This window comes from Heterocephalus glaber, unplaced genomic scaffold, assembly GCF_053883595.1.
Source record: "Heterocephalus glaber isolate CG9 unplaced genomic scaffold, H.glaber_assembly_v1.0 deba00001608, whole genome shotgun sequence".
Taxonomy (NCBI): domain Eukaryota; kingdom Metazoa; phylum Chordata; class Mammalia; order Rodentia; family Bathyergidae; genus Heterocephalus; species Heterocephalus glaber.
In genome coordinates this window covers 39,407,566-39,430,620 of record NW_028258379.1, presented here as the reverse complement: position 1 = coordinate 39,430,620, position 23,055 = coordinate 39,407,566, and the positions used below count along the sequence as shown (strand labels likewise).

The 23,055-nt window shown below is 50.1% G+C and overlaps 1 protein-coding gene across 6 annotated transcripts in view; it reads right to left on the bottom strand.

Annotated features, from left to right (window-relative positions):
• Tecpr2 (tectonin beta-propeller repeat containing 2) overlaps positions 1-23,055 on the bottom strand; it is a 75,999-nt gene that overhangs the window by 51,469 nt on the left and 1,475 nt on the right. For all 6 annotated transcript variants that reach the window (XR_015445181.1, XM_004836916.4, XM_004836917.4 and 3 more), the window contains exons 2-4: positions 16,050-16,338; positions 2,478-2,606; positions 1,932-2,063 (exon numbers count right to left, since the gene is read on the bottom strand). Coding sequence is in view for 5 of the 6 variants with exons in the window: in XM_004836917.4 (XP_004836974.2) it covers positions 1,932-2,063; positions 2,478-2,606; positions 16,050-16,338 (550 nt within the window). In the remaining variant the exon portion in view is untranslated. The remainder of the gene's footprint in view (positions 1-1,931; positions 2,064-2,477; positions 2,607-16,049; positions 16,339-23,055) is intronic.

Genomic DNA, 23,055 nt, shown 5'->3' with positions numbered 1-23,055 from the left:
ACAACAACAAAAAACCCAGTGTGTCAACACCAGGAAGGTGCACGTCATCCCACGTTATAAGGACAGAAATCACACCCAGGGAAAAGGTCCCAAGTTCAAGGCAGGCTGGGAGGGGAGCTTGCCCCTGTGGCGTCAGGCTCCACAGTATATGGCAGCCACCATGTGTCATTTTTAGCTGTCACCTTCAAGGAAACCACCTTTTGTCACAATTCTCCTCCTATGTTCCCCAACGTGTCTTTGTGAGGCCAGATTTTAACCATGACACATGCAGCACCCTGTCTTCTGGTAAGCCAAATGTTTTTTCCTTCCTTCCTTTTTTCTTTCTTTTTTTTTTTTTTTGGCACTGGAGATTGAACCCAGAGCCTTCACCCTGAGCTACATCCCCAGCCCTTTTTTAAATTTTTAAGACAGGGTCTCATTAATTTGCCCAGGCTGGGCCTGAACTTGGATCCTCCTGCTTCAGCCTCCCAGAATGCTAGGATTGCAGGTGTGCGTCACCATGCCTAGCTACCAGGCATCAGAGAGATCTGTAAAAATATAAAGCGATGCCACTCTTCTCATTCGTTTTTCTTTTTTTGGTACTGGGGATCGAACTTGGGACCTTGTGCTTGCAAGGCAGGCAGTGGAACCACTGAGCTAAATCCCCAGCCCAATTTTTTGGTTTTTTTTGGTACTGGGGATTGAACTCGGGTCCTTGCGCTTGTGCAGCAGGTGGCGAAACCACTGAGCTAAATTCCCGGCCCCCTCATTCGTTTTTTAAACAGGTATTTTCATTGTTAAAAAGGTATCTATGCTAATATATAATGGATTGATTATCGCAAATTACAATTAATATTTTACAATTCCTGCGTTTGAATTTCCAGCATGGTAGACTTGATGCAACCCACACAACCAAAGCTCTCAGGCACCACCTTTCTAAGTGCACTGGGAGGCCAGATCAGGAGTTAGGGACTGGGCTAGAGAGCTCAATGCAACCGTGCTAAGCCAGAGGGCGAGGGCGCGCTGGGTGCTAGCTGGTCAGTCACTGAGCGGCACGGAACGATGAAATGCAGGCATCGCAAAGCCAGGGGCTGGGGCAGAGCGGGATGTGCGCAGTGCCCAGCCGGCTTCGGCTTGGAGACCCGGGGTGAGGGTTGTGGGAAATAGTGGCCGCCAGGCGGCGCTGCTGCTCCTCCTGCCCTGCCCTGTGAAGGCCCTGACCCTTGGCCGCCCCTGCGCTGCCCTGCTCTGCGTTCCCTCCCGCCGCTATGGGTCAGTTGTGACCATGAGTTCTCTATCCCCTGGGACACCATCCTCTGTCCAGGGGGAGGACTGAAAGATGGTCCGCTTCGCTTCTGCTCATCTCTCAAACAATCGGGAAGGACAATAGCGTCTTCTCTTTTCTAAGCAGTGGCAGTAAGAATAGCAAAGTGAAAAGCGAGTGTTTCACATAAGGGTTAAGTGCTAGATTCAGCCAGGTGTGGTGGCACTCGAGCGTAATCCCAGCACTCTGGGAGGCTGAGGCAGAAGGATCACAAGTTCAAGCCCAGCCTGGGCAACTCTGCAGCTCAGTGCAAAAGCCCTGGGCTCAATTCCCAGTACTTAAAAAAAAAAAAAAAAAAGCTAGATACGTCTGTGCTGATTTGAATATTCACAATGTACACATGTATCAGGACATCACATGGTAACCCTTAAGGATGTACAATTTTTATATATCAGGGAAAGTTTAAAAATAAAGTGAATGCTGTAGCAGGCCAACTCTTGAGTCAAAGAAATAGGAACTTACAAAGATTTGGAAAAGATCAGGAAAGAAAATGTTGCAAATAATAGATGCGAAGAAAAAGGAGCTATGATCAAGAACACAAACCAACTATAAAGCTCAACTACAATCCTGAATATAATCATTCCACTGTACGTGGGAGGGGCCCACAGCAACCCCGTGAGCGCGTTACCTGGTCCAGATCCAGAAAGGAATACACGATCTTCCCTCGGTCATCTCCCGAGAACAGTTTCATCCCATTGGGGCTCCAGGCCAGTGCCGTGATGCTGTTTCTGTGCACCCCGGTGACGTCAAATCTCCGAAGCTACCAGCAGGCGATGAAACAAAGGCGAGGCAAGTGTGAGCGCTGGGGCTCGGGCTGTGGGGCGACCACTCCATCTGCCCGCCTGGGACCCACAGAGAGGACACCCAGGGTGTCCCCAGGCCCCGCGTGCTTTATGCCGAGGGTCCACACAGGAACAAAAGTGCTGCCTGATTAGAAACAGCACAGAATTATACTTTTCCAAGCATACATTTGCTAGGCATGTGAGGGTTTCAATTTAAAACCCATGAGAGCTGGGCATGGTGGCGAGCACCAGTTATCCCTGAACTCGGGAGGCTGAAGCAGGAGGATCTTTGTGAGTTTGAGGCCAGCTTGGGCTACACAGAAAGACCTTGTCTCAAAAAACACAACCACAACAAATCCACATGGAATCTGCTGAGTCCAGTAAGTGCCTACCTGCTTGTTCCTCCCTGGCAGTGCGGACACGAGTTGGAACACTGCGACCCTCCCAGAGGCGGTGCCGGCTGCCACCAGGTCATCGAAGCAGCTCAGCAGCTTCACCACGGTGATGGGTTCCGTCTTCCCCTGAAGGACCAAACAGTCAAAGCGGGTTCATCGGGAGGCCGCCACACTGTCCCGATGGAAACAAGGACGACAACACCAGGAGGAAAGCGTCACTGGCCCGGCCCGTGGACTCCTAGCTGGAAACATGCCAGCTGGGAGGATCAGCAGCTCTGGGGAGACCTCTCCTCGCCAGGGTTCCTGACCTTCTTCTAAAATTCCATTACAATAGAACATACAATCACCACATTAACTTTTTTTAAAATGGTACTGATGATTGAACCCAGGACCTTCATACTCTGCTACAACCCCAGCCCTTTATTTTCTGAGACAGGGTTTTACTGAGCCACCAAGTTCCCCAGCTGGGCTTGAACTTGAGATCCTCCTGCTTCAGCCTCCTGAGTGCTGGGTTTATGGGCAAGCACTACACGCCCCAGCTTACCACACCGGTCACTTTTTAGTATACATTTCAGTACTCACAATGCTGTGCGACCACTACCACCATCCATCTCCAAAACTTTTCATCTTGGAAATGGGGACTTCCAACCCATTAAACAACGGCCCCTGTTCTCTCTTCCCTGGCCCCGGCCACCTCCCTCACCCTCCATGGCCTCATGCTCACGCGGGAGCCCTCTTTTTTCTTTTGGTTCCGGGGCTTAAACTCACAACCTCGGGCTTGTGAGGCAGGCTCGGTGCCACTGAGCTAAATCACCGGCCTTTTTGGGAGGGCTCTTTTCTCTGACTGGCTCAGTTCTCGGGACACAGTGTCCTCGGGCTTGGGACGGATGCTGTCACACAGCTCAGGTCTCCCTCACCAGGAGGGCACAGTGCCGATCGTCAGAGGTGTGTGACCACGGGTCGCTGCCGAACTGAAAGCATTCACTCAAGTCCACGATGTCTCTTCACAGTCCTGGGCCGCTTCTCTCCGGTCTGTGTTCACAGATGGATCTGCCAACTAGTCCTCTTTATCTGCGGCACTGGGGAGCGAAGGAGGGCCCTCTCCCAGAGCCATACCCCGGCTCTTTTAATTTTCTTTTTGAGACAGGGTTTCACCATATTGCCCAGGCTGGCCTGAAACTCTGACCCTCCTGCCTCAGCCTCTCAAGTAGCTGGGATTACAGGTGTGCACCACCACACTCAGCTTTATTTTTAATTTTTGAGAATCATCAATTTCTTTTTTTTTCTTTTTTTTGGTACCGGTGATCGAACTCGGGACCTTGCGCTTGCGAGGCAGGCACTGGAACCACTGAGCTAAATCCCCAGCCCCTAGAATCATCAATTTCTTTTTTTTTTGGTACAGGGGATCGAACTCGGGTCCTTATGCTTGCAAGGCAGGCAGTGGAACCACTGAGCTAAATCCCCAGCCCAAAATGTTCTCTCTGCAACTTGGACCCATAACTGCTTGTTGTTGTTGTTTTGTTTTGTTTTGTTTTGGTATCGGGTATCGAACTCGGGACCTTGCGCTTGCGAGGCAGGTGGCGGAACCACTGAGCTAAATCCCCAGCCCTTGATAGTGACTTTTGAAGAACACATTTTTAAAATTTTCATGAAGTTCAATTTATTTTTTCTTTTTGCTTGTGCCTGTGACATTGTATCTAAGAAATCATTGCCAAATCCAACATATACACTTTTGTCCTAAACTTTCATATGCTTAAGTCATTGATTCACTTCAGTTTTTATTATAGCGTTAGACAGACATTCATTACTTCTCATGCAGATATCCGGTTTCCCAGCACTCCTGTTGGAAAGACTGTCGTCTGCCCGTTGAAAAGCACTCCCACTCCCACCAGGCATCACTCGGCCACATCTGAGGGCTTGTTTCTGGGCCTGCTCTTCACTCGCTTGGTCTGCATGGACTATCTTTTTTTTGGTACCTGGGATCAAACTTGGGTCCTTGCACTTGTGAGGCAGGCGATGGAAGGAACCACTGGGCTAAATCCCCGGCCCACGCATGGACTATCTTTATGCCAGTCTCACACTGCGTGCAGTGAGTTTTAAATTCAGTATATGTGACATCTCTGGCTTTATTCTTTTTCAAGGTTGTCCTGGATAATTGGGACCCATTGTCCGTTGAGACTGCATACAAATTTTAGGGTGGGTTCTTCTATTGCTGCAAACAACTGTTGAGGTTTTCAAGGATCTCTATTGAATGAGTCGATCATGCATAATACGGGCTTTTTTTTTTTCTGGTACCAGGGATTGAACTCGGGAACTTGCGCTTGCGCAGCAGGCGCCAGAACCACTGAGCTAAATCCCCAGCCCTAGTATGGGCATCTTAACACTACCATGTCCGCTACTCCAAGAACACAGGTGTGTCCACTCACTCACGCATAAGCCTTTCATCTTCTTAGTTCATTCTGCAGTGTACTATTCTTTTTGATGCAACTTTAAGTTGTTTCCTTAGCTTCAGGTTGTTCATATTTAGTGCTTAGAAATACTTAATTATAAATACTTAATTTTGAGTTGTCTTTGTGTGCTGCTACCATGCGAAGTTATCAGCTGGAACAAAAATTTAGGGTGGACTATTTAAGGCTTTCTCTACATAAGATCATGTCATCTGCAGAGAGAGAGAGAGACAGAGAGAGAGAGAGAGTTGCTTTACTTCTTCTTTCCAATGGTGGCAGCTTTTATTTCCTTTTCTTGTCTAGTTTCTCGGGCTAGAACTTCCAGCCTGGGCTGAACAGAGGGAGAAGGGCAGGCCTCCTTACCTGTCCCTGAGCTCGGGAGACCTTCCAGCTCCCCACTGACTATGGTGCTCACTGTGAGCTTTTCCCACCGGCTCTAGTTATGTTGAGGCATAGGTTTCGTGTATCATACAGGCAGTGAACTCACCAAAGGCTTTTCCTGTGCTAACCGAGTTGGCTGTGTGATTCTCCCGCTTCGTTTTTTTGTATGTTTGCTTTTTGGTATCGGGGATTGAACTTGGGACCTTGCACTTGCGAGGCAGGCAGCAGAGCCACTGAGCTAAATCTCTGGCCCTCTCCCCCTTCGTTCTGATAACACAGTTGACCGCAGTGACTTTTGCATGTTGAACCAACCTGCATCCCAGGAATAAATCCCACTTTGGTCGGGTGGATAAGCCTGTCAATCTGCTGCTGAATTCAGTCACTAGGATCTTGTTCAGGGTTTTTGCATCAGTGCTTGTAAGGTACATATTCATTAGAGTTTTCTTGTGGTGCTTTTGTCTGGCTTTATCAAAGTAATTCTGGCCTCACAGAATGAGTTAGGAAATCAGAAAGGGGCCAAGGGATGGAGGGAAGGAAGGGGAGGGGACATGAAGTAAGACAAGTGCTGCCTTTTAGCACCCTGAATCCATTAGCCAGACTTCCCAGCCTCGTATTTCTGCTGAGAAACCTGCTTATCACTTTCCTGAAGTCCCCTGTACATGAAAGTCATTTCTCTCCTTGCTTTCAAGCCTTTCTCTGCCTCTGGCTCCTGAAAGCGTCATTAGAATACGCTTGGTGTGGGTTTGAGTTCACTTTACTTGGACGCCTCTAATTGTGCCCTCGTCATATTTGGGAAGTTTTCCGTCATTATTTCCCCAACTGCTCTGTCTCCTGTAACTCCCACAAAACTGTGTCCCCACATGACTGACGAGCCCCACAGGTCCCCACGCTGGGTCCACTTCTCGTCAAATGTATTTCTCCATCTTCCTCAGACCTGATCATTTCAGTTGTCCTATTTTGTAAGCTCATGGATTCTGTCTTTTGCCTGGTCAATTCCACCTTTGAAGCCCTCTTGTGAATTTTAAATTGCAGTTACTGTACTTCCCATTCTTCCTTCAGTCTTCTGAGCACCTTAGACTGCTGTTTTAATCCCTGTCCAGCAGGTCCACTACCTGGCCTTTACCGGGGAGTCAGCAGCTTCCCGTCTGGATGGGCCATGGCCCCATTCCGTGTGCCTGGGTTGGCTCTGTGGCTGAATACTGGACATCCCAGTCCAACAAGGAGGCCCTTCCGTGAAGCAATTCCTTCCTTCCCCAGAGCGTGCCAGGTCTCCTTAGTACTTGCTGTTTTTGCTTCTGGGTTACCGTAGGCTGGCTGTGCCGAGCAGCAGCCTGGGGTATAAACATAAGGTTTTCATGGGTCTTTTCTGAGTTGACACCTTTTCCTGGCCAGGTAGAGTCACCTTCTAACTTCCCCCTTACATGCAGCTGTTTTTCAATGTCCTATTCTTTAATGTCTGGTTCCCAAAGGGGGAAAAGGAGTAAAATGAAGGGGAAAAGAGGTGCTGGCTCTTTAGGTGCCCGAGAAGTCACTCGGGCTGGAGGGCGGGGAGGTGTGACCAGCCGCTTGCTCGCATTCCATCCATGTGACCAGAACAACAACCAGGCCCAAGACCCCAAAGGCTGCAGGAAGTTCCTGGAACAGGTGCACGGCCACCCTCTGAGGGCACCAGCTGGGGTGTGCCAAGCTCACACGGGCCTTTGTGGGCAAACAGTTGGCATCCAAGCCTTCCTGAGACGTCACAGAACTCCACACCTGCTGCTACCTCAGACAGCTTCCACCAGGCACGGAAACAGTCCCTGTTCCTTCCTAGCCCATCCTCCCAGAATCCTCTCCTTCCTCTCCAGGACTGCAATCTTCAAAATGACAAAACTGTTAAGATCTCCTTTCTAATGAAACAAATGATAATTAATCAACCAAGCCCTTAAGAAAGAACTAAAAATCATCACCAAGAACGGTGCTTCATAAATAACAAAACAAACCCTAAACCCACTTGACAGCCTGGAGTCAGAAGAGCCATGCCCAGCCTCATCCTCCCATCTCGGGCACAGGAGGAGACAGTGAGGAGAGGCTTGCGGTCTGCAGTCGCCTGTCTCTGGGGCTGGGTGGACATTAACTAGACAACACAACTGTGACTCACAAACTACATACGGGCACATTTCAGTTCTCAGACCCACAGCCGTATTAAATGATACCAACCCAAGCACCTGCACGAGACAGGCAGGCTTCCAGACCATCTGAGTGATCGTTTTTTATTTTGAAATCATTCACTCAGAAAAATGACATGACTGTTTGGACCTTGCTAAGGTGCACTGCCATCCCCCATGAACCACTTCCATCTCTGATGTAGTCAACTTGGTTCTGGTACCAACTGAACTGCTGTTGCTACAGAAACTGAAGTAGGTCACAGCTGGCCTCTGATGGCTGAGCTGGAGCCCAGAACAGCACACGAGAAGCCGCCTGCAGCAGCAGGATGAGGACAGGCTCACGTGCCCCTGGGGCATGACAGCTTCCAGGTGTCTTCCCAGGCTAGAAATACACCCAGCGCTGGGCACAGTACTAGTGGCGAGAGCTGGATCTAAGTGACAGGAAGAAGCAGGGGATCCTGTGCCAATTCTTGGTTTGCTGTGCCATGGTCAGGGCTTGTGACTGCCCTGCTCAGGAGGACGTGGGGAGTGGGCATCGGGAGACCAGCCTGGGCCGCTGCACTGGCCCTGGCCCAGGCCAGCAGAGCGGGCACAGAGGCAGGCAGGCCACGACCAAGGAAGTCCGCGGAGACCACGTCAGAGCTGACAGCAGGAGCAGGAGCAGCAGAGCAGCTCCGCGTTCCTGAGCCTTTCCCGTGTCAGGCACTCACTGACACTCGGCCTGCGGCCCTGAACCTCAGCAAGACGTACGGCCAGTGCTGAAGTGGCCCTGGGTGTGCACCAGTCGGTGAGCAGAGGCCCAGGGATCTGTCCACACACACACTGCAAGACCAAGTCAGGACACACACAGCTTGGGCTTCCTCCGTGAACGAGCACATGAGGCTTGCAGAGAAAGGACGACGACGAGGGCCCTGTGATGGTGAGAGCTGGAACCTGGACCAATTGTACCATCAGCGGGATGGGCGTAGTAAGTCTCAGCTATGCAGGCCTAACATGATGGCATGGGGCTGAGAAGAGGGTATTCTCGCTGTAAAAACCACATCAGATGCCAGGCATGGTGGTCCACATTGGTAATCCCAGCACTCGGGAGGCTGAGGCAGGAGGACTGCCAGTTCAAGGCTAGCCAGGGCTACAGAGGGAGACCCTGACTCAAAAACCAAAAAAACACAATTCCCCTCCCAAAAAAACCCCAAATACACCAATCCAATATTGCTCTTCATACAAGTGTACAAATAAGAGATAGACTTTAAAATATCAACTAGGCCGTTTAAAGACTTGCTACAGTTTAAAATAAGGTGCAATGAAATAGGGTTCAACAGTTAAGCGTTTCCTGATGGCTTCACTGTTCTTGGGAGGATCAAAATCGAGTACGTGATCTTCGGTGAGGTCTCAGGTCTCGAAAGAGGAGCAGGAGCTGCCCACAGGCCAAGGACAAAGCAGGATGGCACCGGCACCATGTGGGCCGGTGGTCACAGGGAGGCCTCTGTCCACTCTCGGGCCGGGAGGACAAACTGCTACTTGGGAGTGCCAGCAGCCACGTACAAGGGCCTCCTCACAGTCGTGCACACGAGTGTGCATCGTGTCACGTGACAACCCACAGGACACACGGCCGCCAGACAAGACAAACTTGAGACGCACCCACATCCCCATCCACCCTGTACAGGGCTGAGAGCCGCACCCACTGAGGCTGCCTAGCCGCCCCACAGCCCACTTGGGGTGGGCTGTCCCCTGCCTGTACTGGCAGCTGCGCCCCGTGCACGGGGACCCAAGCCCCGCAGTGCTCAGCTTTCCCAGCACAGCTCAGCCTGGTGACACCACATGGTGGGCCGGGCTGAGAGCAGTCTTGTCAGCATGCTGCTGCTCCTCAGCCCAGGGAGGCCTGCACCACGGGGCAGAGAGAGGCAGGCTCCACGCCAGCTTGTCCTCTGCTGTGACGTCACAGTCACAGCCAGCGTGCTCAGAGTCAGCCTGCCAAGGGGCACTGGTCTCAGAGGTCTCCCGGCCAGGCTGTGGCTTGGCCTGGTCTGTAGCAGAGCAAGTGACACAGAGACTAGTGACCCTCTTCCTCTGTCACCTTCTCTTCTTTTCAAATACAGGGACAGTTCTGTCTTATTCTGGCCTGGGATATATTCTTCTGCCTCTTTAAAACAACTTTAGGGGCCTGGGATGTAGCTCAGTGACACAGCATCTGCCTGGCAAGCTCAAGGTCCTGAGTTCGATCCCCAGTACCAATAAATAAATAAATAAACAAACAAATATATATATATATATATATATATATAAAACTTTGGATGGTGGCACCAGCCCCAGTACTCTGGGAGGGTGAGGCAGGACAATCTCAAATTCAAGGCCAGCCTGGACTACATAGCGAGACCCTGTCTCAAACCAAAAAAGACAACTCTGCCCATCTCAGATCCCCTTTACTGTGTGTTTAATCCCCCTGCCTTCCTCATTTCCCATAACCTAGGGGGCAGGTATTATTGCTCTCCTGGTAGCAACATAAACTTCCTCAAATGGAACGCCAGTAACCAAAAACTTCAAGGAAAAAAGTCTTTTACTTCAAAGGTGCCAGGAATCCTTTTCTGGATAAACGTCTCCTGCTAGATTGGCATTCGGTGAACCTTGAGCTCCCTGGCAGGCAGCTCCGCCTCTATACCAAGACAAACACATCAGAAAGAAGTGCTCTTTGTGAGTGGGGCCATGGGAACCGTGAGGCTAACAAAGCTTCCTTTATGAGCGCCTGAGGCCGGCCAAGGTTAGTTAACCTTGGGCAGGAATTTCCAGCAACCAAACAACCAGGGGGTTGGGGGGCACGCTTAGAGAAACAGGGGGGCCAGATCGGCACTGGCACAGGCTGGTTCACTGTTTTCCTTCTTTACCTCCAAAGAAAATCCACATGACCCTAACCACCTGAGGGTTACAGGAAGTCGCCTGCTTTTCTGCAGTCAGCAGATGGAGTGGGGACATAGCTAGGAGCTGGATCTTCAGGAGGAGAAGAGCCAGCAGGTGTCAGCAGGGAGAGCTGGAACACTTCGCTTCTCCCATGCTCTACTCAGAGCCACATCTGCCACCCCATACCTTCACAGTGAGGACCAAATAACCTCGGAAGTCAGGAAGGGATTCCGCTTTCCTCTTTCTCCTCTATTCACATCCAACTGTTCCACTATTTATTGGGAAGGATAGCAGAGTAGAGGGTGAGCAACCCTAGCCCAAAACCCAAAGGCCAACATGATGCTCAAGAAGTTTGGAATTTCTTCAAAGAACTAGGGCTGGAGGTCCCATTTGACCCAGCTGTTCCCCTGCTGGGTATTTTCCCAAAAGAATTAAAAGAATCATACCACAGTGATATATGTGCACCCATGTTTATAGCGGCACAGTTTGTAATAGCTAAAACTTGGAAACAGCCCAAGTGCCCATCAACTGGAAACTGGATAAAGAAGAATGTGGTTTTTCTTTATAAAATGTAGTACTACTCAGCCATAAAGAACGAGAAACTAGAGTCATTTATAGCTAAATGGATGCATATTGAGGCCATACTCTTAAGTGAAATAAATAGGACACACATGTGTAAATACCGAATAGTTTCACTAGTGTGAGAAACTGAGAGTGTAAATAAGGACTAAAAGGATTAATAACTAATAATTGATACTTTGAAATAGGAAAAGGTGCAGAGGGGTAGGGGTGGTGGGAGGAGAAGGGGAAAGGAAAGAATGGAAAGGAAAAATTATGAGAAAAGAAAAAAAATGGAAACAAAGTATGTAAATAGGGAAGGGCTTAGGGGTGAAGGGTGGACAGGTAATGGGGAAAAAATGAGAACCAAGATACATCATGTACAGGTACAAGCACCCAAATATAAATGTAAATGTATTGTATACCTAAAATGTACCAATAAAAGAATTTAAGAAAAAAAAAAAAGAAGTTTGGGATTTCTGACAAGCTGAGGCAGGAGGACTGCAAGATCTAGGCCAGGCTGGATAACTTACTGACACTATCTCAAAATTTTAAAATAAACAAAAATAAATGGGCCTGGGGCTGCAGCTCCGTGGTAGAGCACTTGTAGAGCATGTGCAAAGCCCTGGCTTTGGTTCCCTGTACCCTAACTCCAAAAGTATTTTTTTTTGGTACCAGGGATCGAACTTGGGTCCTTGGGCTTGCACAGCAGGCGGCAAAACCACTGAGCTAAATCCCTGGCCCCCGCAAAATTATTTTTCACAGTGAGTCACTGTCAGAAGCATCTGAAAGCCAAATTCCTAGGAACCAATAAAATGAAGCAATGAATGCAAAGAAGGACACCAGTGAGACTCGACTTGGTGAAGCTACCAACATAACAGCACAGTAGCTGTCAGTGGCTGCTCTTCCCTAGACCTGAGAGATACTTGCTGCGGGGGGGGGGGTGCGGATTAGGCAGACGAACCTTTTGTTTTGGTTTGGTTTTGGGTTTTTTTTGTACCGGGGATCGAACTCGGGACCTTGCGCTTGCAAGGTAGGCACCGGAAGGGCAGATGAACCTTTGGCTGACACGGCAAGAAAGAAAATTCATTTCTGTCTTTTTATTTTTTGGCGGTACCAGGGATCAAATTCAGGACCTTGTGCCAGGCAGGTGCAGTGCCACTGAGCTACATCCCCGGCCCTGTATCACTTTTATAAATGTACTGGGTTTCAGTGATTCCCTACCTAGGTATCTTCCCCAGAGAGCTTAAGACATCATACCACAGTGATACATGCATACCGATGTTTGTCGCGGCACAGCTCATAATAGCCAAGTCCTGGGAGCAGTCTGTGCACCGATAGAGAAAACGTGGTATCTATATATAATGGAATACTACTGGGCTATAAAGAATGACACATTTGAGACATTTACAGGAAAATGGATGCACCTGGAAAACATAATGTTGTGTGAAATAAACCAGACACACAAGCTTAAATACCACATGGTATCTCTCATTTGAGAGAGGCAAAGCAGAAGCAGAGAAAATGATAAGGGATGGAGAGAGGGGACAAGGGGACGGGTCCTTGCAATAGGGAAGTGGACCAAGGGAGGAGGGAAAGGGGAAAGAAGAAGAAGAAAGATGTGCCGTGCACAGGAGCCTAATAACCCCAATTAATGTAAACACTATGCCGGAACACGAGCTGAGACAAATGATATCAAGAGGAATGAAAATGGGAGGGGGGCACTGGAGGAGGAGGAGGAGGGAGGGCCTTAAAAAAGAAAGAAATGAGCTCTAACGTAACGTGCACATGTAACCACTCCCCCAGAGGACTGCAAACTACAGGAACTGCAAACGCGTACAAATGAAATTTTTAAAAAATGTCCCAGGTTTAAGCAGGTAAGGTGGCATCTACCTAGACTCCCAGCTGCTCAGGAGGCTGAGGCGGGAGGATGCTGTGGGCCCATGACTGGAGGGCAACACAACCAGCCCCCATCTGAAAACGAACCCCTAGGTGTGAGCCGAAGAAACACCACTGACTCGCCGAAGCATGACTCCAGAAGCGCTGCCAGGCTGGGGCCTCTCCTTCCTCCACAGGAATCCTCTGCAGAGAGGTCACCTGGCCTGCCAGCCCCACCTTCTCCAGCCCTGCCCGGCTCCCTGTCACCCTGCAGCACCCCTGCTGCACTGCGCAGCCTCCTCCAGTCTGCACCCTGAGCACTTCCACTGTGCAGACCGACTGTCCTCACCCATCTCCCTCACAGGGCCACCACGCAGTCCCCAGGGTAAAAATTACCAGGAGAGAAACATTCTAGAGCAATCAGAACATGGAGGCAGCCACAGTAGCACAACTAACACCCTCAGGAAAGGGGGCTCCACAGCTGCTGCAGAAAGGGCACAATGAGGGACTCGGGGCAACTCAGCCCTCACTGCAGCACGGTTCCCTTCTTCACACACCGCCCTGCCCGCCACACCTTTCGTACTGTTTTTCTGGCTCTCTCAGCAGCCTCGGGGCTTGTGAGTGGCATGGCTAAGGAAAGAGATCTCATCATTTATTCAGAACGCAGTGCGGCTTGGAGGCGCAGGCCTGTAATCCCAGCGCTGGGGGGAGGCGGAGGAGAAGGGTCTCCTGCGCGGAGGCCAGCTTGGAACAGATTCGGTCTCAACACAAGACAGAAGAAGAAAAGGCCGCAGGTCAAGTTATCTTTTGGGTTCGTTTTCCACTCGTTCTCACCCTTGTACTTGCCATGTTTATCACACTTTTGTGCTTGCTGTTGGCTCCCTGCCACATCCCCGTGCTTTTGGCAGAGGCAGGAAGAACTGCCTGTGTTTCCATCTGCCTGTGCCGCGCCCGCGCCCTTCTGTGGGAGAAGAAAGGCTCCCAAAGCGCTGTTCCTGAGAACGTGTGCTGGGCTATATTTACCACTTTCTTCTTCAGGAACATAACTTTGTTTTAAGCATGACTTTCAGCCATGCGATGCACAGATTCGAGGGCAAACTTTTATTTTTTCTTTCCTGCCTGTGACATTGCAGATTTGCCCAAAGTTAATGAGAGATGCATCTGTGGACGCTCCAGAGACCACAAGTCCGATCTGCTGTCCTCCAACCCCAGGCCCAAGGGTGGCCCGGCCCCGCCTCCCCACAGGAGTGAGCATGGGGCACCTGCAGCGGGGCTCTCATTGGTGCTTTCTCTGCACACTCTGGTGGTGGCTGTGCACGCACATGTGTGTGTGCATGCATGTGTGCACATGCACACTCGTGCTGTGGACAGAACCTGTGCCCTGTGCACACCAGGCCAGCTCTCTACCACGATGCTACACACCCAGCCCTGGTTTCTTCATCTGTAAACCGTGTAAATCATGCCCAGTGAGTCCAAGACCCAGCCAGCTCTGATGATAAAAATGGTTATTACAGTGTAATAGTTAATTATACCTGCAGGGTCTGATACCTGTGTGCTCTATGCATTAACACAACTACCACTGTTCACGGTTTGCTTTGAGGCGGTTTCACTACGTTCTTGGGTTTTCCCTTGTTTTGTGGCACCAGAGACGGAAGCCAGGACTCAATCGCTGAACCCAACCCCAGCTCGGCAATGGCTGCAGCAGCTCCTGGTACCTGAGGAAGCGTCCACTTCGTCTTCTCTCTCACAGCTACTCTCACAGGACAGTACAGGACCCTGCTGGACAATCTCTTTCCCAGGCTCAAAACTTACCACTGCCTTGCAGCCCCATGGTTTCTGACGGGAAGTCTGCACTCATCAAATCCTGGTGCCCCTGCACGGAACATGCTGGTTTTCTCTAGCTACATTTCAGACTTTGTCCTTGTCCTTCTCAGGTTGATTATGTCTCTGAGCATGGATTTCTCTTGTTTGTTCTGCTGGGGTTCACTGTTGGAGTCTTAAGTCTTCCTTGTTAGCTGAGGTATTTGAGAGATCTCAGCTCTATTACATTCATTACTACAGCTTACAGCTTAATTGTGTAATGATCTTAAGTGTTGGGGAAATTTGATCAGTTAAATCCATGAAATCTTAAAGAAAAAGAAAAGCAACAGTTTTAATTGGGAGCCAGGGTCTCGCTATGTAGTTCAGGCTGGCCTTGAACTTGTGGTGATCCTCCTGCCTCAGCCTCCAGAGTTCTGGGATTACAGGTGTGTGCCACCACATCTGGCAAGAAAAACTAACTTTAAAGCCAGGTGTACATCCCTGCAATCCCATGTACTGGGGAGGCTGAGGCCCAAAGATCACAACTTCAAGGCCAGCTGAAGCTGTTTAGTGATGCCCTATCTCAAAAGAAAGCATAAGGCGGCTGCGGATGTAGCCCAGCGGCATAGCGCTTGCCAAGCATGTGTCAGGCCCTGAGGTCAGTCCTCAGCACTACGAAAGGAAAGGAAAGTTAAGTTCAAATATCAAAACTTTAATTTTCATTGACTGTGTTTTAAAACACAAGTGTTGCTGGGCATGGTGGTGCACACTTGTAATCCCAGCACCAGGAAGGCTGAGGCAGGAGGATCACAATGAGTTCAAGGCCAGCCTGGACTACACTGTGAGACCAGATCTCAAAAAACAAAATAAAACAAAAAAACTCCAAGTGTTTTGTGTTCTCCTCAATGCGAAAGCCCACTGTCCACAGCCAGAAGAGGCCACAAGGCCACAGGGTAGAGGCCAACCATGGCCACCTCTGAACCCCACCACCGGCACCCGCTCATATAGAAGTACAGATCTGACCAAGCTTGGCTGCCAGCCACACCGTGGCCCAACGATATAGCTGCCCTCATCCATAGCACCCAGGCATCCAGCAGCAGCTGTGACGAGGTCTCTAGGCTGCAGGCGCCTTACTCAAGGTGAGCGTGACTTTGGCCATTCTCCCACACTGAGCTAGATCCTCTGTCGCCATCCCAGGAGCACACCAGAGAGCACTCCAGTCATCAAGGCACTCGGAGACACAACACTTAGCAAACAAACACCTTTTCCAGAGTTCTCTAGCAAGTGTTAATCACTAAAACACTCTTTAAAAGTGACGTGAGACCTTTGGAGACAGGAAAAAATCTGAAACACACAGCATTTTCAGTCACACCCCACCTGGCGAATGCGTCACTGAGTGTGGTCACAGTGAGGCCGGAAGTCGGGAACCTCACCTGGGACAAGGCACCCGCAGTGGCAGGACTCACCTCAAAGTTGTACTTCCTCATGTGGCTGAGGCGGCGGCAGTACAGGTAGAGCATGCCGATGCTGCTGCCCACCGCGATGTAGTCCCCATTGGCGTCGAGCGCCGTGAGGTAGACCACCAGGGAGCGGAAGCCCTTCTGCACCTTGGCGGGGATGGCGTTGAGGAGATGGTACAGTGGACAGAACTCTCGGAAGGTCACGGGATCTGGCATCGACGCCATGCCACGGTTTCCACACACAGTCTTCCAGCAGGAGAGGGGGTGTGTGCTCCTCATCCAGGGAAAGCTGGGGCTGCAGAACAAAGCATTACAATCCTTCAGTGCCCAGCCATGCCACCAAGAGGTGATGTTTAACAGTGAGAAGGCTGCCAGGCATGTCAGCATGTGCCTACAATTCCAGTGTTCTGGAGGCTGAGGCAGGAGGCCGCTGAGAGCTCAAGGCCAGCCTGAACCACAGAATCTGGCTCAAAAAAGAACAACAAAAAGGGCCACGGATTTAGCTCAGTGGTTCCGGCGCCTGCCACGCTAGCCCAAGGTCCCAAGTTCAATCCCTGGTACCAAAAAAAAAAGAACAACAAAAAGAGAAAAACCTAACTAACATATCCCTCTTTTAGCAGAACGGAAGCTCCAGAAGGCTCAGAAGTTGGCCAAAAGCTGCACAATTTCAGTGCCCAGTGCCACAGAAACCTGGACCGTGTGTGCTGGTCCTGCCCAGACCACAAACTGACAACTTCCTCAGAGCCAGGGAGATCCCAGCTTCAGAACCCCTGAATTACACAGGTGCTCCACAAACGTGGGCGAGGGCCCCAATGCAGCCCACAGCACACACACAGTGGCTGCCAGGAGCCCAGGGCACTGTGGACCAGCTCCAAGGGAGACCACTGCTCACCACGAGGCCACCACACCCACAGACAGAAGCACTGCGGCCAAGATGGTGACAGCCACACTGCTCCTCAATAGCAACGCTCTTAGCACCCTGGTTCATGAATTCCTCCCACAGAACCCATGGAGGAGGCTCCATGGCTGTCCCCATGTCACACAGGAGACTGTCCCCACTTGGACCACCCCTTCCATCTTCCAAACAGGACAGACAGTAGCAAAGGCTCTGTTGCCCACGTACACAACCACACGTTGATGCGACAGCACTTATTTAATTTAAAGCAGTGTTTTCTTTGTTCAACAGTTATAAGTGCTCACTATAGGAAACTTGCTAACACAGTATAGAAAAGTCCAAAGCTGGGCATAGTGGCGCACGCCTGTGATCCCAGAACTCGGGAGCTGAGGCAGGAGAGTCCCTCTGAGTTCAAGGCCACCCTGGGCCACACAGTGAGACCCTGTTTCAAGAAACCACAAAGAGGGCCGGGGATTTAGTTCAGTGGTGCCGCCACCTGCCTCACAAGCACAAGGTCCTGAGTTCAATCCCCGGTACCAAAAAAGAAACCACAAAGAAAAGTACAAAATAGAGGTCATTCATAATCCATCATACAGATGTGCCATGTCGCTATGCTATGTCACCATGCTGTGTGGAGATCCGATATATAAACAGCTATAGATGTGTGTATATACACACACACAGAGCTTTTCACTTAATAAGTCAGGAGCATTTTCCACATCATTATTATTAAATATTCCCTAGAACAGTGATGGGGAGCCTTTCAGAGCTTTCAGTGATAACAGTCGCGTGCCACAGGTTCACCACCACTGTCCTCGAACATGATTTTTAACTACAGAAAACATCAAAGAATGCACTGTAGGGACAAACTAAACCTTTCCCAGCCAAAATGTTTTGACTGCACCATCATAAACACCAGAGACACAGGCCCAGGGTCTTCTCGGGGTGCGGCAACAGGTGAAGATGCTGAGATGTTGCGTGTCTTCTAAGGGCCGTCCAGTGGCTACACCGACCAACGCTGCCCTCGCGTGTGAGCACCTGGGGAGCAGGCTCCGGGTGGCTCAGTGGGCCCGTGCGTGACTGCGTGTGTCTGGGGCTCAGTGTTCTGAGGCCCGCGCCCCCGCCCAGGGTCTGCCTGGGAGGAAGACTGAGGCCACCTCCCAGCAAGATGTGTCTGTGGTCCCAGCACTCAGGAGGCTGTGGCAGGAGGACTGTCATGAGTTCAAGTCCAGTCTGGGCTACATAGCAAGATCTTGCCTCAAAAAACAAAACAAGGAAACTTAAGAAGCAGCACACAGGGAAAATAATGCAAAAATTAAAAAATTTAAAAAAACAAGGGCTGGGGATTTAGCTCAGTGGTTCCACCACCTGCCTCGAAAGTGCAAGGTCCTGAGTTCGATCCCCAGTACCAAAAAAAAAAACAGGCCACAGGGAGAGAAGGCTGAGGTGCTGCCTCCTGCCTTGGGCTAGGCCTGTGAGAAACACTTCAGACAACAAACACTCCCCCGGAGACGGAGCCTCCGCCCCTTCTGTGGCCAGTTCTCACACAGCCTCCTGGGCTCCACTCCAAGGCACCACCGCCATCAAGCTGGCCCTGTCCCCCACAGAAAAGCAGCACTGCAACAGGAAGAGGGCCTGGGAGTGAAAAAGCCCTGGCTCCAATGCCAGTGCTATCCTACGCTCTCTGTGGGGCCTGGGAAAATCACTAACCGCTCTCAATCTCCATTACCCATCTGAAGTAAAACCCACATTCCTAGGCGTTTACACAGGGTAAATGGCTAATGTCTAGAAACACTTAGCCTTCCTGCCATTTGTGCGTGTGTGCCATATATTTTTTTAAACAAGGCCTTGGTAAATTTCCCAGCCTGGACTCAAACTTGTGATCCTCCTGCCTTAGCCTCCTAGACTGTTGGGATTATAGCCATGCACCACCACGCCTAGCTTAGCCTTGTACCTTTGCCATTTTGCTTTATGTCGTGTTGTGCTTTTTTTTTTTCATTTGTTTGTGTCTACTTTATTCAACATTGTTTGACTACTTGATACATCATAGAAACTATCCAGGGGCAGGCTATGTAAGGGTGATCAGGACACTGTCCTGGACCCGAAGGAGGAAACATCAGGTAAGAATCAGTAGTGTCTGGGAACCTTCCTACCACTGATGCTGTGCTCATGGCAGACACTGATAATCAACCATGGCACTTGCCCGTTATTTTAGGTTTGTTTTGTTTTTTTTGGTACCAGAGATCGAACTTGGGTCCTTCCGCTTGCAAGGCAGGTGACAGAACCACTGAGCTAAATCCCCGGCCCTCTTGCCCGTTATTGACCATAGACTCAACATCACAATCCATTTCAACCCAGTGCTCTAAACAGCCACTATCGGTGGGTTGGATCCAATACATGAGATGAAATGTATCTGCCATGCTCCAAGTCAGACCTAAATAGAAGATGGAAATAGAGTGATGGCTTATCCTAGGTAGACTCTTTTTGGCAAAATTTTGGTTTGTACACTTCTTGACTAGTGGTATCTGAAGTTTATGCATCATTATAACCAGCACTTATCATGCCAGACACCATCCTAAAAGAGTTCACGCAGTGACTCGTAGAATCCTAATGACAAATGTACTGGGTCAGTACTTCCCTTTTCCTGTGTTTCAAAAAGAGGAAACGTATGCACAGCAAAAATATATTTATACACATATATACATATATACCTGCGTACACATATGTATACATATAAAGAATCTGCCACCAAATGTATAGATCAGGAAAAGAAAAACTTGTATAAATATTTTAATACTAAATTCATTGAGACACCATGAGATAGATACAAGTTTCCTCTGGCCTCTAAAAATACAAGAGGTGCTCAACGTGGTGGCCGTGAGCTTCCAGACATTTTTTAGTATGGTGAGCTGCTGCATATATATTTGGCAGACTCTCTGTATATACATATACGTTTATATATACATATATATGTAAGTCACAGTCTCACAACTTTTCCATAAGGAAATCATGGTAGCTCCTCCTTTCAACAGAAAAAATCCATGATTCTCCTGCCTGAAATAATACAGCCCTTACATCCACATAACCAGGTCCCCATGATATCTGAAGAGGATATTATGAGATCTCTGATGACAGAGGCTCCATTGCCAACCCTCTGCCTCAGGGACAGCCATCTGCTGGCAGGATGTCCTCCTGCTCTGTGTGACAAGGAACTATTTGATATTCAGTGTGAGGGCACCAGAGACAATCTATATACTATATTTTTGTTTTGTTTTTAGATGAAAAATAGAGAAACTCGAAATGTCCCAATAGCTCACACTCCACTTTAGGGTCGGTGTTAATTTAACCAGTTGTGAGACTTTGACTTACATATATACATGCCTGGTTTTGTGACAGGGTGTCAGCTCACTCTGTAGCCCAGGCTAACCTTGAACTCACAGTGATCCGCCTGTCTCGGCCTCCCAGGCCTCCAGAATGCTGGGATTACAGGTGTGCACCGACATGCCTGGCTGTATCTGTCTTTTCTTTTTGCAATAAAAAGGCAAGCACTCCATTGATGCTGAAGTTTCTCAGCAGACACAATCAAGATCTCGCAATTGTGTTTTCTTCATTTAAAAATTCATTCCCACCCTCCACTGTTCCTTTGCACAAATAACTCTCAATAGGAAAAGCTGTCCTCGGTCACAACGTGGATTGCTGTCTTAAGCAAGGAGATCCTCGGTTCCCACTCCTCTAAAGGAACACTTGGGAAAGCTAAGGGTTAGGAAAGGCTGCTGGTGTCTTATTTCTCGAGCCAACTCCAAAACCAACCCTTTGCAGCTGCAGCTTCAGGGATGCGGGCCCCTCGCCCCTCGCCACAGCCCCTATTTTGGAGATCACCAGTCTCTGGATCCTCTCGTCATCAGTTAGGGGCTCGGGGCCAGTGGAGCAGAATGACACCCCTAAGCCACCCTTTCGCCAGCCGCACATCTCTTCATATCGGGGTGAGGGGAGGAGAACTGCCTGTCTAAAGAGAGAACAGGTTCACTCTCATCCTAAGGGCTCTGCTCCTCCCCACCTCACCCAGGGGAGACCGAGAGTGACAACAGCAAGGCCCTGAGACTCGCCAGGACCGATCCCCTCTCAAGATACTGGGCCTGCCACGGACCCCGGGTGCCCACTGTATTCGGGGCACAAAGGGCAAGAGGCACCAGCTGCTAGCCACGGCCCTGGGAGGGGGAGAAGCCCTCACCTGGCCTGGCCCACTCCACATTCTCGGGTTCGCTCCGCTGTGACAGTGGTGAGGGACCCTGCCTGGGGCAGGACCAGACCAGGGCCACTCTGCCCCAAGCCGCGTTGGCCATGCTCAGGGGTTCACAGCTGGCAGGACCCGGAGCTGCTGGGAGCCACCATCTTCCTCCACTCAAACGCCCCTGTGTCTTTTACACAGCTGCTGGGGCCACACTGTCCAGGCTAGAAGAGAGGCATCGTCCCCAATTCCTTCTTCCCCTCCATTCAATCACCAGGTCTCTTCATTTTAGTCCCCAGTGCAGTGATGACAAACCTTTTAGAGACCGAGCACCCAAACTGCAACCCAAACCCACTTATTTATCGAAAAGTGCCAACACTGCAATCAAACCTGAAAACTGAGGTGTCAGCTTAGGAAAAACAACTCATACATTAGCATCTTTTGTCTTCAAAGGAAAACAAATCACAAGTGTACCATAGGTTCATCACCACTGCCCTGATGCCTCCCACGTCCCCACACCACTGACCTCCCATGGCTCAGGCCACCATCACTGCCACCCCGACCTCTCCCAGGCGCCTGACCCAGCTGCATCACTGGCTCCCTCCCCTCTCATCTGCTTGGCAAACAGACACTTCCCCTGTGACGCCCCAGATGCCAAGGCGGACACCGCTCACCTCCTGGCCTCTCCTTGCTCTGCTCTCACCTCCCTCGAGCACTGGCTCAGGCCACTTCCTGTCACTCAGAGCACCTCAGCCTGAGCAATCGAGGAAGAATGAAGGCTTTTCAGCTCTCAGCTGGACAGCGGCCAAAGCCCTGAAGCCTTCTCACCCTACCGAGACTGCAGACCCCCCAGGTAGCACAAGGCGCTGAGGACCAGGCTGGGCAAACCAACCACCTCCAGCTTCTCAGCCCTGCACATGAAGCCACTAATCCACTCTTAGAGCTCCGCCCCCATGAACACATCTAACCCTTAAGATCTTGTGAAGGTCCCCTGTCCAAACACTTACCATGACTCCGGGCTACATTTCCAATACAAGATTCTGGGACATAGCCAACCACTGCAGAACTTTCTTATCTGCCAGCTGGTAAGATCCCCTAGAAGCCAGCAGAAGTACTGAGCACTCCACACTCAGCTACTGTTATTTCCTCTTCTAAAGTCGCTTTCCTAGATGGACCTGGTGGCACACACCCGTAATTGCAACACTCAGGAGACTGAGGCACAAGGATCAAAGCTTTGAACCCAGCCTGGGCAATTTAGCAACTTAGGGCTGGGGATTTAGCTCAGTGGTTCCGGCGCCTGCCTCACAAGCGCAAGGTCCCGAGTTCAATCCCCAGTACCAAAAAAAAATTAAAAAAAAAAAAAATTTAGCAACTTGAGACCCCATTTCCTCAAAGTATCTCTGTCAAATTGACAATTTCCAAAACTTAACCTGATTTGATGCTGTTCACTGACAGCTCCACAATCCCCATATGGGAGGCGCCCCGGGATTGCAGTCAAGCTAGAAGGGGCCCAGGGAGACCACCTGTGCCCAGCGGGTGCACCATTCTGACTGGACAAGTTGATTATTTGTGGCGGCTACAGGGTGTCAGTGGGTATTCTGCAAGGTCTGGGTCCCTAGAGCTTTCTCTTTGGCACAACTGTGATACTACTACCCGAAGTAACTGCTCGGGGTGCAGGGAGCGAGTGCAGGGTTGCCCTGGCCAGGCACCAGCTTGGATTACAAACTGTCCCGGGGTGGGGGCGTAGCTCAGTGGTAGAGTTTGCCCAGCACCATAAGGCCCTGAGTTCCAGTTCCAGGAAGCACAAAACAGAAAACAAAACCCTGTCACAGTTCTACAGTAGTAACACATAACCAAATTTTGAAGGGAAAGTGTTGATCAGCTAGGCA